This window comes from Oryctolagus cuniculus, chromosome 15, assembly GCF_964237555.1.
Source record: "Oryctolagus cuniculus chromosome 15, mOryCun1.1, whole genome shotgun sequence".
NCBI lineage: Eukaryota > Metazoa > Chordata > Mammalia > Lagomorpha > Leporidae > Oryctolagus > Oryctolagus cuniculus.
Genome location: NC_091446.1, coordinates 70,277,232 through 70,298,427, shown reverse-complemented (window position 1 = coordinate 70,298,427; position 21,196 = coordinate 70,277,232). Strand labels below are relative to the sequence as shown.

Below are 21,196 nucleotides of genomic sequence, written 5' to 3'. Positions count from 1 at the left end.
TGCACTGCTATTGTCCGACTATTTGAGATCATAGTTTCAGACCAGAGTCTCACGGTGGGGGGGTGCTTTCTCAGAATGGAGTCTCAAGTGCTCCAAAATGGAGTCCCTACTGTCAAGGTGCTACTTCACTCTGTCTTATTTTTACAGCTGTACCAGGAATGTTATAACCTGTAAGCTTAACTTTTTACACCCGCACATATACAATTTTAACTTTTCACTTTCTCTCTGTCTCTCTCTCTCACTGTCCACTCTGCCTGTCAAAAAAATAAAAATAAAGAAAGAAAAATATTACAGATCTGTGTCTGTTTTTTGGACTGATAGTGACTTTCTAGGGTGCATCCCTTATTAATGAGTTCGATAAAATCTTTAGCTCCTGCTCATTTTATATCTGTGTGAGTCCTGATTTAACGTTTTTTTGGAAAAGCATCTTTTCACATCACTGTCCCTTCTTTCCCGGAAGAAGGACTTCCTACAGAAGACCCAACAGCAAGCCTGCGATCCCACAGACGCTGTCTGAGGCCATCGGAGCCCTTTCTTGTTCCTCGTGGAGAAAAGCTTCTTCGCACCTGGGGGGGGGGGGGGAGGGCTTTGGCGCCTGTGCCACAGCTGTGGGTGACAGCGGGACTCAGTCTACCCCTCTGTGCAAGGAGCTCACAGCGACTGCCTGAACCCCGGAGCTGCCGCCCAGCCTCCCCTTGCGCCCTGCACCCCGCGCCCGGGGCCCCGGCAGTGCAGCCGCTGCCTGGGAACGCTCCCAGTCCAGCATGACTGCCCCTCCGCCCGCGGGGGGTCTCTGGGCTCCGCGCTGCTCCCGGGGTGCGGAGGGACTCGGGAGGGGGCGGGTTCACTCGAGCCAGAAAGCCCGGAGCCGCCCAGGAATTTTGGCTCGGGCTGGGAGCATTTCCTCCCGGGCTGGCCCGGCGCGATCCCGCGGAGGGCTGTCGCTGGCAGACGCGCGCAGCGCTCGGTCCCGCCGGCATCATGCGGCCCCTGCTGTGCGCGCTGGCCGGGCTCGCCCTGCTCCGCGCCGCGGGCGCTCTGGCCGGTGAGTAGGGGCCGCGGGCCCGCGTTGCGGGCAGGGGACTGGGAGCCCGGGAGGCCCGCCGAGGGCAAGGTGGGGATGAGCGAGTGAGAGAGATGCCAGGCAGGGAGGGAGGGAAGGAGGGAGTGACAGAACCGGCGGGGAACAGAGGCACAGAGAGAGACAGGGGAGAGGGGAAATAAGGGATTAGAAAGAGGTTTTGGAGAAACACAGATACCAGTTAGGGCAGAAAGCAAAAGGAGTTGAGAGCAACAGAGCAAGAAACAAGGATTGAAATGGAGAGAGACGGAGACCGATGTTTTCAGAAAAACCTATTGAGAAAGTTGAGAAAAGCTGGGGGGGGGGGGGTGCCAAACTGCTGGTGAAAGGAGACAGGAAGGGGTAAAAGGTCAAGTTTGTAGGGTGGGGCAGCCCTGAGGCCAGCTGGGAGCAGGCCTGGCTTTCCAGGGCGATGCACTGGAAGCTGAGCTCCAAGGCCAGTGACCCAGGCAGGGCCCCACACGGCCATCCGGCCATCCTGGAGCCAGGCAGACGGCCCCTGCCGTGTGGGGACAGAGTCAGATTCCAGGTTTGTTTCTTTAAAGGATGTATTTATTTATTTGAAAAAAGAAGGAGATCTTCCATCCACTGGTTCACTACCCAGTTGCCTGCAACAGGCAGAGCTGGGCCAGGCCGATGAGGAGCCAGGAACTCCATCGGGGTCTCCCATGTGGGTGGCAGGGACCCAAACACTTGGACTGCTTTCCCAGGCTAGCAGGGAGCTTGTTTGGAAGTGGAGCAGCCAGGATTCAACCCGGCGTCCTGATATGGGGTGCTGGCGTCACAGACAGCACCTTAATCCATAACGCAGCCCCAGGATCCAGCTTGCCGGAGAGCTTTCCTGAAGGCTGAGCTGCTTTGAGTGGAGAAACAGGGGGCGAGCACCCCCCACCCCCGTGTGCACACGCCCCTGGCTGAGTTCCAAGCTTTGCATTGTGTGCTTTATTCCCCTTCTCATGCCAGTGGTCTTCAGGCTGCCCCTGCACAGGTGAGGCACAGACAGGATGACAGTGACAGAGAGGTCACCCCAGAACTGCACATTCCACAGCACTGTGCAGGGTGCAAGCCAGAGAGTGCTCGTGGTTCATCCGAGTGCCCAGGGGAGGGAAGGCTCAGAGCCCTCACCAAGCACCCAGCCCTCCTGTCCCCTCGCTGGACCCTGTGCTGGGACAGAAGCCTCCCGGGTCCCTGTTGGGGCCACATGACCTGTGTAGGCAGGCACTCCAGGAAAGGCCCCGGGCCTAGGCAGGGCTCATCGAGGAGGAGTGACACACACCTGCTGCTGACCCCGGGATGTGCCCGGCCAAGAGCAGGCATCCACACACAGGACGCTGGCTCTCTTGGACAACCCCAGGGCTCTCTCTGAGCCTCCGTTTCTGCACCTGTTCAGGAGAATCAGCCGTTTCATCACAAGGCTGCCAACGAGTGCCTGCCCAGGCCCTCGGTACAAATCCTCCTTGGCCCAGCTCCTCTCTGCCCGGCCTCACACTCCCAGAGCTGAGGGCACCCAGCAGAGCCTGTGACTGGCTGATTTTCTGTGGCCCCTGTAGCCACAATTGGTATATACACTTTAATGTGAATTTCCTTTAAAATATTAAGTTTTTTCTTCTGATTATGTATGTTTAGAAGCTACAGATTAAGAAAAAATAAAGAGGAAAGTATAAATACATGCATGAATATAAGTTCACTTTTTAAAGATTTATTTATTAGAAAGGCAGAGCAACATAGAGAGAGGGGAGGAGAGAGAGAGAGAGAAAGAGAGAATTTTCCATCAGCTGGTTCACTCCCTAGGCCTGCAAGAATCCGGACTGCGCTGGGTTGAAGCTATAAACTTGGAATTCCATCCAGGTCTCCCACATAGGTAGCAGGAATAAAGTGCTTGAACCTTCATCCGTTGCTTCCCAAGAGCATCAGCAGGGAGCTGGACCAGAAGTGGAGTAACCAGTACTCAAACTGGCACTTCCATACAGGAGGCAGTGGCTTAACCACTGGACCACACCGCTCACTCCTCTATTCACACATTTCGTGTATAACCTTCAGGTTGAAGATAATATCCATTTTTTTTTCTTAACTTTTGTTTATAAAATTTTCTAAAAGATTTTATTTATTTATTTATTTATTGAAAGGTAGAGTTATAGACAGTGAGAGGGAGAGGGAGAGACAGAGAGAAAGGTCTTCCTTCCGTTGGTTCACACCCCAGATGGCCACAACAGCCGGAGCTGTGCTGATCTGAAGCCAGGAGCCAGGTGCTTCCTCCCAGTCTCCCACGTGGGTGCAGGGGCCCAAGCACTTGGGTCATCTTCTACTGCTTTCCCAGGCCATAGCATTGAGCTGGATCAGAAGAGGGGCAGGCGGGACTAGAACCGGCGCCCATAGGGATGCAGGCAGAGGATTAACCTACTGCACCACAACATCGGCCCCTACAAAAAAATTTTTGATTCAAAAATATACTGCACAGGGCTGATGCTATCGTGTAGTAAGGTAAGCTTCTGCCTGCGGTGCCTGCGTCCCATATGGAGCCTATTCTTGTCCTGGCTGCAACTGTTCTAATCCAGCACTCTGCTAATGCACCTGAGAAAGTAGCAGAAGATGGCCCAAGTGCTTGGGCCCCTGCACCTGCATGGGAGACCTGGAGGAAGCTCCTGGCTCTTGGCTTTGAATGGTCTCGGCTCCAGCCATTGTGGCCATTTAGGGAGTGAACCAGTGGATGGAAGAACTTTCTCTCTGTCTCTCTCTGTCTGTATCTCTACCTCTCAAAAAATAAATAAATTTTTTAAAAAATGTACTACAAAAAATAGAACAGTATAATGTATCTGCCAACCCTGTTTCAACAAGTACAATTCAGGTTGAGCATTCCTAATCTGAAAATCTGAAATCCTCCAAAAATCTGTAATTTTTAAAAAAGATTTATTTACTTATTTGAAAGTCAAAGTTACAGAGAGAGGGAGGGAAAGGCAAGGAGAGAGATCTTCCATCTGCTGGTTCATTCCTCAAATGGCCACAATGTAATTCCAACCCCAAGCATTTAGGTAAGGGCCTCCCAACTTGTATAATCTCTACTCTGTCTCATTTCCCTCAGATATTATAAAGGAAATTCAGGCACACATATTTTCATCTATAAATATGTCTTTGTGTATTTCTATAAGATCAATACTCTTGTAATGAACATAACTGCAATACCATTATCACTCCAAAAATGGATGATAATTCCTTAGTATCATCAAATACTTAATCAATATTCAAAAGCATTCTGGTTGTGCTATATATTTTAGCATTTCATTTGTTTGGTTCAAATAAGGTTTGCGTTTGGTAATATGTCTGTTAAGTCTGTTTAAATAAGTAAGTTCTCACTCCATCCTTTTTCCTTAAAATCCATTTGTTGAAGAAGCTAAGCTTGTCCTGTAAATTTCTCCACATAGACTTGGCTAATTGCAACCCCATGTGGTCATTTAAGTGTTTCTCTGCCCCTTGTATTTTCTAACTTATAGCTAAATCTAGAAGCTGGAACTAGTCCAAAAAGAGTTTTCATTTGTTTGTTGTTCATTCATTCATTCATTCATTTGAAAGGCAGAGCAACAGAAAAGGAGAGAGAGACAGACAAACGGACAGAAAGATCTTCCATATGCTAGTTCACTCCCCAAATGGCCACAACAACAGCTGGGGCTGAGCCAGGCTGAAGTCAAGAGCCTAGAACTCCTTCAGTCTCCTACGTAGGTGGCCAGGGCTGAAGGACTTGGACCATCCTTTGCTGCTGTTAGACCGGTGTCGGATCGGACTCAGTTAACCCAACGAGAGATCTGGTGATGCAAAAGCAAAGAGGTTTATTGTTCTGGCCCAGGCTAGGGTCCACACCTCCAACTGTCCCAGCAGTCTTCTGACAAGGACCCATCCCGTTTCCTTTGCGGGGTTTATATAGGGTTTTCAGAGACATTCTATACATTATAGCACCATTCAGCAAATCATCTCATCCCATGGGAAATTCAAAGAACCTCTCTTAAGCTGATTAGTGCGTCCAGTGGTGGGAATGGACCTAGTAAAGGTGGTTAGATGGCTTTGGGGTTGATGCTTTTTAAAATGATTGGCTAAAGTCTAGGGTCCGAGCCACTAGGGTGAACCTGCCAAACTGCAGGGTCTCGGGATATAATCAGTCACCTTAACTGCCTGAAAAGACACCTGGAACTTTAGAGATTTCCCTGCTATCTGCTGATTGGCTGTTGCTAGGGGAGCTTATCACAAGGAGAGTTTATTTCTCTTTTTTTAGGAGCTTTTAGCTTAGGGTCCAGGGCCCGGTTAGGCCTAGTCTAAAATAGCTGCACCTTGATCCGGGCAGGTTCTTCACTGCCTTCTCAGGTGTATAAACAGGTAGCTATATTAGAAGTGGAGCAGCTAGGGGCCAGCGCTGTGGCACAGCAGGTTAAAGCCCCAGCCTGTGGCGCCAGCATCCCATATGGGTGCCAGTTCAAATCCCAGATGCTCCACTTCCAATCCAGCGGTCTGCTATGACCTGGGAAAGCAGCAGAAGATGGCCCAAGTCCTTGGGCCCCTGCACCCATATGGGAGACTCAGAAGAAGCTCCTGGCTTTGGATCAGTTCAGCCCTGGCTGTTGTGGTCATTTGGGGAGTGAACCGGTGGAATGGAAGACCTCTCTCTGTAACTCTTTCAAATAAAATAATTCTTAGAAGAAGAGGCCGGCACCGCGGCTCACTAGGCTAATCCTCCACCTACGGCGCTGGCACACAGGGTTCTAGTCCCAGTTGGGGCGCCGGATTCTGTCCTGGTTGCCCCTCTTCCAGGCCAGCTCTCTGCTGTGGCCCGGGAGTGCAGTGGAGGATGGCCCAAGTGCTTGGGCCCTGCACCCACATGGGAGACCAGGAGAAGCACCTGGCTCCTGGCTTTGGATCAGCACAGTGCACCAGCTGCAGCGGCCATTGGGGGGTGAACCAATGGAAAAAGGAAGACCTTTCTCTCTGTCTCTCTCTCTCACTGTCCACTCTGCCTGTCAAAAATAATAATAATAATAATAATAATAATAAAATAAAAAATAAACTGCAAAAAAAAAAAAAAGAAGAAGAAGAAGGGGAAGAGAAGAAGAAGAAGAAAAGTGGAGCAGCTACAGCTCATAGTGGCCCTCTGGTTTGGGATGCTGCATTGTAAGTGGCTGCTTAACCCTCTGCACCACAGTGCCAGCTCCTGGAGTTTTTTGTGAGAATACTTTAGAGTCTTTATTATTTTTATTTGTATCTCTTTGATTGTTACTGGAGTTGAACTTTTTTAAGCTTTATTTATTTACTTATTTATTTATTTGTAAGAGTTGCACAGAGAGAGAAGGAGAGGCAGAGAGAATGAGAGAGAGAGAGCAAGAGAGAGGTCTTCCATCTGCTGGTTCACTCCCCAATTGGCTGCAATGGCTGGAGCTGTGCCGATCTGAAGCTAGGAACCAGGAGCTTCCTCCAGGTCTCCCATACAGGTGCAGGGGCCCAAGAATTTGGGCCATCTTCTGCTGCTTTCCCAGGCCACAGCAGAGAGCTGGATGGTAAGTGGAGCAGTCAGGACTCGAACCGGTGCCTATACGGGATGCCAGCCCTGCAGGCAGCAACTTTCTTTACCTGTTACACCACAGTGCTGGCTCTGGTGTTAAATTGTTTTTTAATTAAAGGCATACTGGTCATTTCTATTAATTCTCACTAATTGTCTTAGTTTTCTTCTTTTGTGCATTGGGATTTTTTCTTATTGATTTGTACATGCTCCTTACATATTAAGTGAAGTAAAATGGATTGTGTGTTTCTTGAGACCTTTTTTGAAGGTAAAGCTTTAATTGAGCTCCTATTTTGCTATCAGAGGAATCTTAAATCCTGAGATCCTAGATCTTTTAACTAGTGTAGCCATTCCCACGAGCGTCTCAGGTTCCACTGGGGAAGCTGTCAGGGTCCAGCACCATCCAGGTCCCCAGGGACCAAAATCAGGATTCTGCTTTTGTTTTGGGTGAAAGAGGATGATGCAGTGGCCTGTGGTGAGGATTGTGGTATTTCTTACAAAAATGGGTATAGTGAGGAGTAAACTACTCAAAGACACTTTGGTGGATATCTATATGTATGTATATGTATATATATAGATATCCACCAAAATCCATACACACACACACACACACACACAGGCAGCATCCTGCGGTGGTTTTTGTTTGTTTTGTTTTGTTTGTTTGTTTGTTTTGACAGGCAGAGTTAGAGAGGAAGAGAGACAGAGAGAAAGGTCTTCCCTCTGCTAGTTCAGCCCCCAAACGGCTGCTACAGCCAGCACGCTGCGCCGATCCGAAGCCAGGAACCAGGCGCTTCCTCCCAGTCTCCCATGGGGTGCAGGGCCCAAGCACTTGGGCCAGCCTCCACTGCACTCCCAGGCCACAGCAGAGAGCTGGACTGGAAGAGGAGCAACTGGGACAGAACCCGGCGCCCCAAGCGGGACTAGAACCCGGTGTGTTGGCACCGCAGGCAGAGGATTAGCCTAGTGAGCCGTGGCGCAGGCCAATCCTGTGGTTTTTGAAGTGTTTTACTACATTGTAACTCATCGGAACTCGTTCAGCGGATTAAGATGAATGTTCAGGGCAGGTGTCTGGCCTAGCTGCTCAGATGCCTGTGTCCCATACCAGAGGGGCTGGGTTCTGTTCCCGATTCCAGCTTCCTCTGATGCACACCCTGGGAGGCAGCAGGGGATGGCTCAAGAAATTGGGTCCCTGCCATCCATGTGAGAGGCCTCGACTGAGTTCCTGGCTCCTGGTTTCAGCCTGGTCCAGCCCTGACCATCGCTGGCCAAGAGTAAACCAGCTTGCTCTCTCGCTCTCTCGCTCCCTCACTAAGTACCCTAGGTTTCCTGTATGTTCAGAGAGCAAACTGCCTCAGCACCCCCGACCACCAGCTGATCTGCCTCTGCATTGACGGAAGGGAAACTAATGCAGGTAACCGAGGCAGGCTCTTCGTCAGGGCAGCTTTCTCGTGCCCTGAGTAAAACATCGGCACAGCAGACACTCACTGTGCTGGAGTGACATCCATAAGCGCTCAGAGCAGTCTGCAAGGCTCATAGCAGGTCTAGAGAGTGACACAAGGGAGGGACCCCTTCCCTGCCCCAGAAAACGCAACACAAATGCTCCTCCGCGTCCCAGCTCGCCCGTGGGAGGCTTAAGCCTCCTCCTCCAGCTTTAGCCAGGACAGCTGTCTGTAGATTGGAGTTTGTCATGCAATCATTTGAATATGCTTCAAAATGACACTGATGGTTTGGATCAAATCACAAGTGTTTATGCAGACAGTGGATGTGGTGAGTGCTATTATCCTATGACATCAAATGCAGTCAACGGGAAGTAGGCCCCAGGTGTCCCCAGGTGACCAGAGCTGCTGGCCTGCGCAGGGCGTGACTGGTGACGCTGAGGTCTCCCGGCACCTTTCAGAGTCGCACCCAGCACACAGAAATCTTTTATGTTGCGGGCATGTTCTTACTGGCCAGGTCCGAGACACAAAAGATCTCCCCCTAAGACCTGGAAGCAGGAGGGGAGCCGCAGAGGACAGGACCCAGGGCCACGTCTCAAACTGGGGCACCCAGCCCGGCGCCTCCCCCCGACCCCGGTCCCTGGGCTCCGCCCTGCAGTCTTCCCTCACCAGCGCCCAGTGCTGCTCCTCCACCCGTGGCCACTGTCCAGGGCGTACATCAGGAGCCAGGGCAGAAACAACCCAGCACCAGGGAGGTCCGGGGTGGGGAGGGGAGGCTGGGGAGCCTCGGGCTTAGCTGCTCAGGGTCCGTCCTAGTAATCCTTCCGCCGCTGCCATTCCTCTTGTTTCCTGACAGCCTCGTGTGTGTGTGCACGCACGTGCATGGGGAAGGCCCCCAGTTACGGTCTTGCTGGAATTTCTGGTCCAAGAAGCAACCTCTCCTTTCCTTTCTCCGTCTCTGTCCTGGGAGCTCCTCCCTGAGGCTTCTCAGCAGGCTCCGGAAGCCCAGGGAGCCTCCTGGGGGAGCCACAGCTGGGAGGGGGCGCCACGCGGCCACCCCCACGCTGAGACAGCAGAGGCTGAGAGAGGAGAGGACAGCTGCTCCCCACCCCGCAGTGAGAGGCTGTCGTAATGCCTCCCAGCCAGTGCTGGGGGGGCCCCCCGGGGAAGGGGAGGTGGCTGGGGAAGGGGCTGCTGGCAGGCTGGCAAGTTAGGGCCCTGTTCCAAGCCCTCTCTCAGATGACCTCCTGGGGCCTGGCTGAGCTCATTGGCAGTTGTACCTGGGTGCTCAGCGCGCAGTTCTGTGCAGATGTGAGGGGTTCGGCTGTGCCTCGGCCCGGCCTTTTCCCTGGAGGAGTTTGGCGGCCAAGTTAGAGCTCATCGCAGACACACAGAGCACAGGGTGTTTTCAGCCGAGGAAGAGGAATGAATTCACATTGTGGGAGACTGCCAAAGCCAGCTGATCCCCACTTGACCGGCAGGGTTGCTAAGCCGGGGACAGGGTATGAGCGGGAGGGCTATGGGGGCTTGGGCGGACAGGTGTGGCTCCAGGGAACAGATGAGTGAGAGGCTCTTGGGCACAGCTGCAGAGGTGTGTACATACCCGGACTCACACCAAGGAGGCCCCTCCTCCCCCCAGCTGCCCACCCTGCGGGTGAGAACAGCTCTTCCCGCTCCTTGGAAGTCTCCCCTACAGGCTGCGCACCCCAGCTCCAAATGAGACAAATGAGTCACAGCATGGCTTCCCTTCACCACGGCCACCTCCAGACCTGCCCCAGTGGGGTCTCTCACACCTCCTCCTCCCCGCTAGTTCTGAGCATTTTATGTGGGTGCACTCCGCCCACGAGTGTGTGCTTTTTGCCAACAATCCCATCAGACAATTGGCTTTTAGAATGGAACATTCCAGACCATACAAGGAGCCTTCAAAAAGGTCATGGAAAATGTGTATTAAAAAAAAAAACCTGGCTGGCACCGCGGCTCACTAGGCTAATCCTCCACCTTGAGGTGCCGGCACGCTGGGTTCTAGTCCCGGTCGGGGCGCCAGATTCTGTCCCGGTTGCCCCTCTTCCAGGCCAGCTCTCTGCTGTGGCCCGGGAGTGCAGTGGAGGATGGCCCAAGTCCTTGGGCCCTGCACCCCATGGGAGACCAGGAGAAGCACCTGGCTCCTGCCTTCAGATCAGCGCGGTGCACCGGCTGCAGTGTGCCGGCCTTGGCGGCCATTGGGGGGTGAACCAATGGCAAAGGAAGACCTTTCTCTCTGTCTCTCTCTCTCTCACTGTCCACTCTGTCTGTCAAAAAAAAAAAATTTTTTTTAAAAACCTGCAGAATTCAAAATTTTTTGCACGCAAATAAATTTATCTTTTCATTTCCATTTTCCACGAACTTTGTGAAGTACCCTCGTGTACGCAAAAACAGAATGGTCGGACCATCCATCCTCACGCTCTCATCACACAGCTTCAACAACAGGCAACTCTAGGCCAATCTCATTGACCTTTTACACCCACCCACGCCTCTCTCCCAGCCCCATCCCAGGCCTGCATTATCCCCAAGTAAATCCAAGACATCATAGCATTTCTTCCATAAATATTTCAATATGGGTCTCTAAAAGACTCACTTTAACAAAATAACCAAAGAGCCATTATTACATACTCTTCCCTCCCCAAATTCCACAATAATACTGTCGTCTTTTGACCGGGCTTCTCTCTCTTTTTAGAAATTTATGTTTATTAATTTTGGGCAAGATCTCCCATCTGCTGGTCACTCCCCAAATGCCCACAACAGCCAGGACGAGGCTGAGCCGAAACTGGGAGCCAGGAATCCTGTCCGGGTCTCCCACGTGGGTGGCAGGGACCCAACTGCTTGAGCCATCCATCGACTTTTGCCTCCCAGTGTCCGCATCAGCAGGAGACTGGAACTGAGGGTGGAGCCAGGACTTGAAGCCTAGCACCAGTGTCATATGGGATGGCGCTATCCTAAGTGTCCCAAGCATTGCACCAAATGCCAGGCCCACCGCACCGGTGTCTTTCGAAGAGGCTTTTATCTTTTTAAATTTTTACTTATTTTAGAAGCAGACAAACAGATGGTGGCTGAGGGCAGGGACTCAATCCTGGTGGCCCACATGGGTGGCAGGAATCCAGTGACTGAAGCTATTACTACCACCGCTCCCTGCCCCACGGTCTGCATTAACAGGAAGCTAGAGGCTGGTGCCACGGCTCAATAGGCTAGTCCTCCGCCTGCGGTGCCGGCACACCAGGTTCTAGTCCCGATCGGGATGCCGGATTCTGTTCTGGTTGCCCCTCTTCCAGGCCAGCTCTCTGCTATGGTCTGGGAGTACAGTGGAGGATGGCCCAAGTGCCTGGGCCCTGCACCCCATAGGAGACCAGGAGAAGCACCTGGCTCTTGGCTTCGGATCAGCGCGATGCGCCGGCTGCAGTGTGCTGGCCATGGCGGCCATTGGAGGGTGAACCAACAGCAAAGGAAGACCTTTCTCTCTGTCTGTCTCTTTCACTGTCCACTCTGCCTGTCAAAAATAAATAAATAAATAAATAAATGAACACATATTAAAAAAATTAAAAAAACAGGAAGCTAGAATTGCGAACAGAGTCAGTTATCAAAACCAAGCACTCCATAATGGGGCACTGGCACCATAACCACTAGGCTTAGCAGTCACTGCTGAAGGCAGCGGAAGATGACCCAAGTGCTTGGGCCCTTGCACCCATGTGGGACACCCAGAAGAAGATTCTGGCTCCTGGCTTTGGTCTGGCCTAGTTCTGGCCATTGCGGCCATTTGAGGAGTGTACCAGCTGAGGGAATCTCTCTCTCTCTCTGTCTCTCCTTCTGTCTGTAACTCTACCTCTCAAATAAATAAAACTCTTTAAAAAAATAAAATAAAAAATAATTTTGCCCCAGGGGTTAGCGTTGTGGTGCATTGGGTTAAGCCACCACCTGCAACGCCAGCATCCCTTTGGGCACTTGCTCCAGTCTCAGTTGCTTGGCTTCCAATCCAGCTCCCCTGCTAATGCACCTGGGAAGGATGGCCCAAACGCTTGGACCCCTGCCACCTCCATGGGAAACAGATGGAATTCCAAGTTCCCAGCCTCAGCCTGGCCCAGCCCTGGCCATTGTGGTCATTTGGGAAATAAACCAGCAGATAGAAGTTCTCTCTCATTCTCTGCCTCTTCATCTCTCTCTGTAACTCTGCCTTTCAAATAGATAAGTAAATCTTAAAAAAAAATTGCATCTGTGTTACCGGTGAATGGCAGGGTTCTTGTCTTCACGCAAGAAAAGAATTCAGGCGTGAGACAGAGAGCAGTGAGAAGTAAAGTAGCAAAGTTTATTAGGGAAGGGACATTCGTAAGAACGGATGGGCACCTCTCCAGACAGAACCTGAGAGAGAGCGCCCAGTCGCTCGGACTGGGAGGGGAGAGCAAGGTTACATGGTTGAGTGGAGAGATTGCACCTGACCAGGCCAGCCAGGCAGCTCAGCAGAGAGGCAGAGGGCTGAGTGCCCAGTCCGGTTGAGGCTGTGGGTTTTTAAGGAGATGGGTCTTGCTTTCCCATCTCTGCTCCTCTTGGAATAAAGGACTTTTTGGATGTAAATAGAAAAACTCCAGGGAGAAAACTCAGATAGGAGTTTATCAGACAGGGGGAAGTCTGGCTGGCATCACTCCCCCCCCCCCCCTTAGAGGAAGGGTGACCAAGACCCCCTGGAGAATCAGGATGGGAGCAGGGTATATTTGAAATGCAGATACTGGGCTGCATCTGGAAGATTGTGGAAGATTGACAGGCAGAAGGGGCGGGACCCCACTCCTCCACCCCACCCCCCACCCCCCACCCCCTGCCTGGCAGGTTATCCGGTAGAAGGGGGCAGGGCAGGATGCGAACACTGGGCTGTCCCTTAAACGTTATCCGGATGACTTTCAGATGCACATGCATATGCTGGACATGGTCGTCTTCTCTTTAGGCCTTTGTCACTCACACATAAGCTCATATCTGACTTCTTACCCAACATCTGGAGAGGTTGATTCCAATAACTCCTACTGCACCCTGCTTCCGATGCCCATGTCCATGGCCAGAGCCTTGATGCTGGCAGCGTGTGAAACTCATTCCCTCTGTCGTTCCCACAGCCTTTGAACCTCCAGCTCATTGGCCCTCATTCCCTCCCTTATCCAGGCTGAGCTCCAGAGCTCGCTCCCTTGACCCCTGGCTGGTCACATCGTACGCCCTTGGCTCCTGGCTGCACCAGGCTCATCCTGCAGAATTCCAGCTTCCAGCTCCGTCCACCCTCGTTCTTGCTGCTCTGCACCCCATCTGTGGAGCCCTGCTGGGGGCAGACCGGTGTTCCCAAAATTCCTAATGGATGCTGGCTCATTCTGCATGGTCTTCTTACTATGCCTCCCTCCTCCACATCCCCTGGGGGAAACCCTCTGCTTATTCAAGTCCCCTACTCAGTGGACGGCCTCTCAAGAACACACACACACACACACACACACACAAAACAAATTAAGAAGCACTTGTAGATTTCTGTGATATAAGTAAATATTCTCACCATGACCCCCTTTCAACAAACCGCCTACAGAATTCCTGGAAACACAGGCTCTTGTCCAGGGGCGGGGCGGGGAGGGGGGGTTCAGCAGGTGATTCTCTGTGATTGGCAGAGGGAACAGAGGCCCTGGGGAGCACACTCAGCTCTCTGGCCCTGCAGGTCAACGGCTGGCCATGTCTGCCACATTCCCTCCCCAGGCTGCCCCGCCTGCCCTGGGGGAGTCCATGGCCTCCTTCCAGGGAATGCATTCCCTGACTTCTTCCTGTCATTGGGCCTGGTTGTGTTTCCCCAAAGTTTAAGAAAACAGAAAGACAATGATAAACACTTCTCCAGACCCTGGACCCTGTGATCCTCACAAACCAAGCTTCAGGGGCCAGTTCTCCAGGAGCCACGTGGTCACCTGCTGACCTCCCTCTCCCTTCTCATCCTCCTGTCACCTAAGCACACCCTCCTCCCTCCCCCACTGCAAGGCTCTCCTGTGGCTCTCTTTCCCTGTCCTTGTCTTGTCGAGTCCTCCCTGCTGCCTCAAGGCCATGCTGGCTCCTGGCTTCTTTATCACTCTCTGTCTGTCCAGATTTGTTTAAGTGAAGGGGGCGGGGCATATGCTGGTTCACTCCCCAAAGGTCAAATCGGCCAGGACTAGCCAGGAGCCAGGAACTCCATCTGGAGCTCCCTTGTGGATTCGGGGGCCCAAGCTCTTGGACCATCTTCTGCTGCTTTCCCAGGTGTTTTAAGAGGCAGCTGGATCAGAATGTAACCGGAGGGAAGGCCGTGGAAGCCGTGGGGTTCTTGTCTTCACACAGTGAGACATGAGACAGAGAGCGGAGTGATAAAACTTTGCTGGGGATAGGGCATCCGTCAGGATGGAAAGGACAGAGAGAGCGCCCAGTAGCTAGGACTGGGGGAGAGCCAGGTGACATGGTTGAGTGGAGAGAGTACACCTGGGCCGGCCAGGCGGGCTCAGCTGAGAGGCAGAGGGCTGAGTGCTGTCCGGTTGGACTCCCGAGGTTTTTGAGGGAGTCTGCTTACCCGCCTCCCCCTCTCCTCCAGGACAAAGGATGGGAGCAGAGCAGAGGGCCTTCCCTTAGGGAGTCTGTGAAGGTTTTACTGCCCCATGTTATCAGGTCAGGTAACCCCTTTGGTCCTGAGGAGAGAGAATTCTCCTGGGAGCTCTCCTTAGGGGAGGGGCTGGGACCACCTGGGAGGTGATCAGGGTCTGGGCTGGACTTTGAGGTGCAAGATGCTGGCCTTCTGGAGCTTCCGCAGTGGGTGCTGGTCTTCAGGCCCCTCTCACACACTTGGGTTCAATTTCTGACTTCCTACCTGTGTACTCTCTCCACTCAACCAAGTCCGAGCGCCTGAGTGCTCTCTCTCTCTGTCCCTTCCGTCCTGACGGACGCCCTCTCCCCAATAAAGCCTTATCACTGCGCTCTCTGTCTCACGCCTGAAATCTTTCTTGCATGAAGACAAGAACCCCAGAGAAGACAATCCCCCAGCTTCCACAGCCCTTTCTCCAGTGACATTCCCGGGCAATGCTGGTGTCCTGCAGGAATCTCAGAGCCACCAACTGTGAAACCTGAGCTCAGAGCCAGACTACTAAGTTTTCTGGAGTTAGGATTGATGGCACCAGAAGAAAAACAAACAAACAAAAAACACTGGGCTGGCTTCGAGGTAGGCTAAGCCTCTGCCTGTGGCACCCACATCCCATATAGGTGCCAGTTGAAGTCCCAGCTGCTCTTCTTATCTAGCTCTGCTGATGGCCTGGGAACACAGTAGAAGATGGACCAAGTGCTTGGGCCCCTGCACCTGCGTGGGAGACCTAGAAGAAGCTCCTGGCTCCTGGCTTCTTAACGGCACAGCTTTGGTCGTTGCAGCCATTTGAACCAGCGAATGGAAGACCTTTCTCTCTGTCTCTCGCCCTGTCTGTAACTCTACCTCTCAAAATAAATGAATAAATAACATCTTAAAAAAACAAAACCAATATTGAGGAGAAACACAATGAATCAAGAGCTGAGGGGCAGGGGTGTTACAACAGGTTAGGCTGCTGCTTGCAGCTCCGGCACTCGAGTCCCAGCTGCTCTGCTTCTGATCCAGCTCCCTGGCAATGCGCCTGGGAAAGCAGTGGAGGATGGCCATGGACTTGGGCCCCTGCACCCTTGCTAGAGACCACAATGGAATTCCTGTCTTTGGCCTGGCCCAGACCTGACTGTTGCAGCCATTTGGGGAGCGAACCAGCAGATAAAAGATTCTCCCTCTCCCTCTCTCTATCTCTTTTTCTGCCTTTCAAATAAATAAATAAATCTTAAGAGAAAAACAATGAAGACTTAAGCAGGTTGAATGCATCCCAGAGCTTCTGCTTCCTAGCAGTGTGATTTTTTAAAAAAGATTTTCTTCTATTTATTTGCAAGGCAAAGTTAGAGAGAGAGGGGGAAAGAGACAGAGGAATAGATCTTCCATCTACTGGTGTACTCCCCAGTGGCCACAACAGCCAGGGCTGGATCAGACAGAAGCCAGGAGCCTGGAACACTCCATCTGGGTCTCTCAGGTAGGTGCAGGGCCCCAAGGACTTGGTTTATCTTCTGCTGCTTTCCCAGGCGCATTAGTAGGGAGCTGGATCAGAAGTAGAGCAGACAGGACTTGAACTGGTGCCCATATGGATGTTGGTGTTGCAGGTGGTGGCTTAACCTGCTGTGCCACAGCACCCGCCCCAGCAGTGTGATTTTCTTCATATTGTTTCTCTCCTCTGGGCTTCCGTTTCCTTGTGTATAAGTTGGGGACAGGCTGACCGGATCAGCACCTTCTCTTGCACTCCCGTGTGGTGCATGGTCAACATGCAGCAAGTGTCCACTAGGACAGGCTGGCCTGGATGTCAATCAGCTGCTGTGATAGCGCCACTCTTCCTGTCTCCTCCTCCCGCCCCCGCCTGCACACATCACTTCTTGCCCAACTGCCGCAGCAGCCCCAGCCTTCAAAGACCTGTCTTTCGAGCTGTGGATTTAAAACTTCAAAGTAACCCTTGTGTTAAAATCGATTCCCAAGAAACATCACAATTAGTGTTCTAAGACCTTGGGATCGAGCTCTACCCTGGTGGGAATCTGCAGGATTCCCTTTGCCAGTCCCCTCTCCCACCCACCCTGGACATCCCAACCAGCCCCCGCCCCCACCCCCACCCCCCGAGGGCTGCCCAGTGAGCCGCACTGGGTCATGCCTCTGGCTCGGCCGGTCTCCCGGGCTAGAACCTCTCCTCCCTTTTCACCTGGTTCAGGCAGGTCCCCGAGTCCCCACGTGTCCTTGCCGGGGAGACGAGTAAGTGATGCGGGCGGCTGAAATGTGGGCACTGACCCACACCCGGGCATTTATCTGCTGCCCTTTGTGAGACCCAGTGTTGTGCCGGAGTCCTAGGACCCGCAGTGACAAGCCTTGTCTTCCCCCAGCTGCTGAGCCCTTCAGCACACCGCGAGGAGACTCAGCTGGGAGCTGTGACCAGCACGTGGCTCTCCAAGGCCACTTAGACATCATGGAGGAGGTAACGCGGGTGACCCAGGGGGCGGGGGCAGCCTCAGGACCCTCTGCCAGGCTGGTGGTTTGCTGGGGCGCAGGTGCAACCTTGCTATGCAATGTCAGGAACACCTCTGGGCGTGCCGGGGCTGTGGGGCTGGCCTGCCTTCTCCACCCCTGGCTTCCCCAGTGGCTTTGGTCACCCTACCAGGGGTTTCCCAGTCCTGACTGTGTGGGAAGGTGGAAATTCAGTCACTGTGCTGGTTACACAGCCGGGGTTTGGAACTTGAGTCCGTAAACTTGGATGGGGAAAAACTTCTATCTTTACCGGCACAAATCTTTCATTTAGTTCTATCATTCCTATTTTTTTAAGTATAGACCACAAACCCCAACTTACTAGCAGTATCGTTCATGACTTTGTCATCAGTAGAAATCACAGATAACCTCATCCCACTGCAGTTATGAATAGCTCTGTCACTTGTATTCCTCAGTATATCAGAATGACTGTCCTTGTGAGGTCCCGTGCTGAACCTTGGCATTTAGTAAGTTAACAAATACATGATATCAAAACTCTAGTCTTTAATATTTGAATAATATTTTGATGCACCTGGTATGTATTTTATTTTTGCATTTAAGGCACTTTTAAAATATTTTATTTATTTAAAAGGCAGAGAAAGACAAAAAGCGAGAAAGGTCTTCTACCCACATCCATTCACTCCCCAAATGCTCACAACAGCCCAGATTGGGCCAGACCAAAGTCAGGAGCCCAAAAGTCAGGCTGAGTCTCCCGCTTTGGTGGCAGGGACTCAAGTACTTGAACCATCACCTGCTGCCTTCCTGATGTTAGCAAGAAGCTATAATCAGAAATGGAACCAGGACTCTAACCCAGGCGTTCCGATATGGAATTTGGGCATCCCAAGTGGAATCTTAACCACTGCACCAGGTGTCCCAAAAGCACTGGTCTGGGAAGAGGTCTGCAGGCCTTACCAGACCGGCACGAAACAAACAAACAAACAAACAAACCAAAAAACCCTAAGAATCCTGAATTTTAAAAAAATAAAATCTCCCACCTGTTGTTTGGCAGAATTGCCACCAGGGGGCAGGGCAGTAAAGGGAATGTGGGCTTGAGGCTGCCAAGGCCCAAAGGGAGAAAGCTCTTTCCCGTGGCTTCACCGTTGGCTGAGAGAAACCACTGAGGGCCAGAGCCGGGACAGCAAATCCCTGAGATGCTGTCATCCGGGGAAACTGAGGCAGGGCCACAACCTGAACGGGGCCCAGTCCCTCAGCACCTAGTCCCCTCCCCACCGCCTCCCACTGGACCCGGTGAGCTTGGCGCTGCCCTTGTCTTTGACTTTGCCCCCTGCCCCTCACACTCTAGACGGTGGAGAAGACCGTGGAGCACCTGGAGGCGGAAGTGAAAGGCCTGCTGGGCCTGCTGGAGGAGCTGGCCTGGAACCTGCCCCCGGGCCCCCTCGGCCCGGCCCCTGACCTCCTCGCGGGCGGTGAGCTGTTCAGGGAGCAGCGACCATGGCCTCTGGGCCTCTGGCACGTGGGGCTGGGATGGCTGCCTCACCCCCACCGGGGTGGCCCAGACAGGCAGGGGGAGAGGTGGGGGGCGCCCTCCCCAATCCAGGGGTGCTGCAGCCCGGCGCCAGGCCAGGGCTCTGGAAGACGGGTTGCCTCTCTCACGGGCCGTTCTCTTGCCCCAGAGTTCCTATGGCTCCCTTCACCTGAGGACCTCTCCTGCTCTGTCCCTGCTGCCACCCGCACTGGTCGGGGGGGGGGGGCGCCACCTGCCCCAGCAGCGTGTGCCCCAGGGACTGGGAAGGGGAGGGGCAGGCGGCTGGGCACCACTGCTTGCTCACTCCAGGCTGCCCCCTGTCTTTCAGATCTCTCCTGAGCCGGAGAGGTGGAGGAGCCGGCAGCCGGAGGCGATGCGTGCGCCCTTCCATCCCCAGCTTTCTGTGCGATAGAAAGCTGCTCCTTTGGTCCCCCAGCGTGTGCTGCCAGAGTGACCCCTGTAACCGCAGCCGCTTCCCACCTTCTGCAGCCGTGCCCCGGGCTCAGACCCGCGAGTCCCTGTCCATCGGTGCGTCCGCCCTCCTGACTGGTGGGGAGAGACGGGGCAGGGGCTGGCACCTGCGGCCCTTGGGTGGCCTTGCTGCTCGGCGTGGCGCAGGTGAGCCGCCACTCATCACCTGGCCATCTGTCAGCAGCGGAGACCCTTGGGCCCCACCGAGACGTCTGCAATCAGAACCTGCGCTGTACTGAGACTCCTCTGGGATCTGTGTGCCCATAAAATTTCCTGTGGAGGTGAAATTCACCATTTTGTACAAATTCAGTGGCTTCCAGTACCTTCACAATGTTGCGCAATTGTCACCACCAATTCCTGAAGATTTTTTTTTTTTTGTCACCCTCAACAGAAACCCTGCGCCTATTACACGGTCATTTTCACCCCCCCTGGAAATCACTAAGCTTTCTGACCCTGCACTCTGGGCTGTTTTAGATACATGCATCGTGAAATGCGTGGCTCCTGGCGTCTGGCTTTTTTCACTAAGCACGTCGTTAAGGTTCCTCCAGGCTGCAGCGTGTCCCAGCACCCCACTCCACTCCTCGTTGTGACCAATGCTCCATTGTGTGGGTCCACGTCTTAGTCATTCATTCTTCACTTCACGGGCCTTGGAGTTCTGCATTTGGGGCCCTCATAAATAACGCTGGTGTGCATGGTCACTACACCTTTGTGCAGACACGCTTCCGTTCCTCTGGGGGCTGACCCCGAGGAATGACACTGCTGTGGCAGACGGTAGCGCTGTGTTGAACTTCTGGAAGGGCGGAGCCACCGGGCGGTCCTGCAGGTCAGCTGTGCCGTCTTACCCTTCCTGACCCTTCCGTAGATGCTCTCTCTTGGGTTAAAATGCTTCCTTCTGCTCTTCGTTTGTTGACGGCTTTTTAAACATTTTAACTTTATTTATTTTTAAAGATCTGTTTTTTTATTTATTTGAAAGGCAGAGTTAGAGAGAGAGAAGGAGGTGGAGGAGAGAGAGAATCTTCTATCCACTGGTTCACTCCCCCAGTGGCTGCAATGACCAAGGCTGGGCCAGCCCAAAGCCAGGAGCCAGGAGATTCTTCCAGGCCTCCCATATAGGTGCAGGGGCCCAAGCACTTGGGCCATCTTCTACTGCTTTCCCAGGTGCGTTAGCAGGGGGCTGGATCAGAAGTGGAGCAGCCGGGCTCGAACCAGCGCCCATGTGGGATGCTGGCACTGCAGACAGTGGCTTTACCTGCTAGGCCACAGCGCCGGCCTTCCCCATGTTATTTCTTCATGTGGATTTGAGTTAAGTCCACCTCAGCCTGAAGGTCTCTCTTGGGCAGCTCTCGGAAGGCAGGTCCACCAACAAGGCTCCTCTCGGTTTTCGTTGATCCAGGATTTCATTTCTGAAGGGCGTGCGGCAGGCGCGGGAGTGCTGCTGCCGTGCCTCTCCTCTCGGCACTTTGCACGAGCCGCCCTGCCAGCCTCTGACCTCCGGCCAGGGATCGGCTGTCCCCCTTCCCGAAGATCCCTTCTGCGCAACAGGCTGCTCCTGCTGCTCTCAGGACGCCGCCTTTGTCTCTGGCAGCTCAGCTATAATGCGTCCTCCCGCGGGGTGGGGGGTGGGGGGCGGATCTTTTGAGCTTCTCCTGCCTTTCATCACGTCGCCAGGTGCCCAGCCTTGTTTCGCCAGGTGCACCTGCTTTCTCCTTCCTCCCCTGTGACTCCCATGTGTATGCTGCTGCCCTTGACGCTGTCTCACAGGAACCGTGGGCCCTCCCTGTTCCTTTCTCTTTTTTGAAGATTTATTTATTTGAAAGTCAGAGTTACACAGAGAGAGAAGGAGAGGCAGAGAGAGAAAGGTCTTCCATCTGCTGGTTCACTCCCCAGATGGCCACAACGGCCAGAGCTGCACCGATCCGAAGCCAGGAGCCAGGGGCTTCCTCAAGGTCTCCCAAGTGGGTGCAGGGGCCCAAGGACTTGGGCCATCTACTGCTTTCCCAGGCCACAGCAGAGAGCTGGATTGGAAGTGGAGCAGCTGGGACTCGAACCAGTGCCCGTATGACAGCGC

The 21,196-nt window shown here is 53.2% G+C and overlaps 1 protein-coding gene across 2 annotated transcripts; it reads left to right on the top strand.

Annotated features, from left to right (window-relative positions):
- The first annotated feature begins 473 nt into the window (after nt 1–473).
- On the top strand, nt 474–19,619 carry PLAC9 (placenta associated 9). 2 transcript variants are annotated; one of them, XM_070057919.1, is made up of 5 exons: nt 474–1,045; nt 16,075–16,143; nt 17,033–17,124; nt 18,475–18,598; nt 18,986–19,619. In XM_070057919.1, exons 1-5 carry the CDS (start codon nt 982–984, stop codon nt 18,994–18,996), a joined length of 360 nt encoding a protein of 119 aa, XP_069914020.1. In that variant the 5' UTR covers nt 474–981; the 3' UTR covers nt 18,997–19,619. The 2 variants fall into 2 exon arrangements, with proteins under 2 accessions (XP_069914020.1, XP_069914021.1); XM_070057920.1 differs by lacking the exon at nt 16,075–16,143 and having other exon boundaries at nt 861–1,045.
- Nucleotides 19,620–21,196: the final 1,577 nt, after the last annotated feature.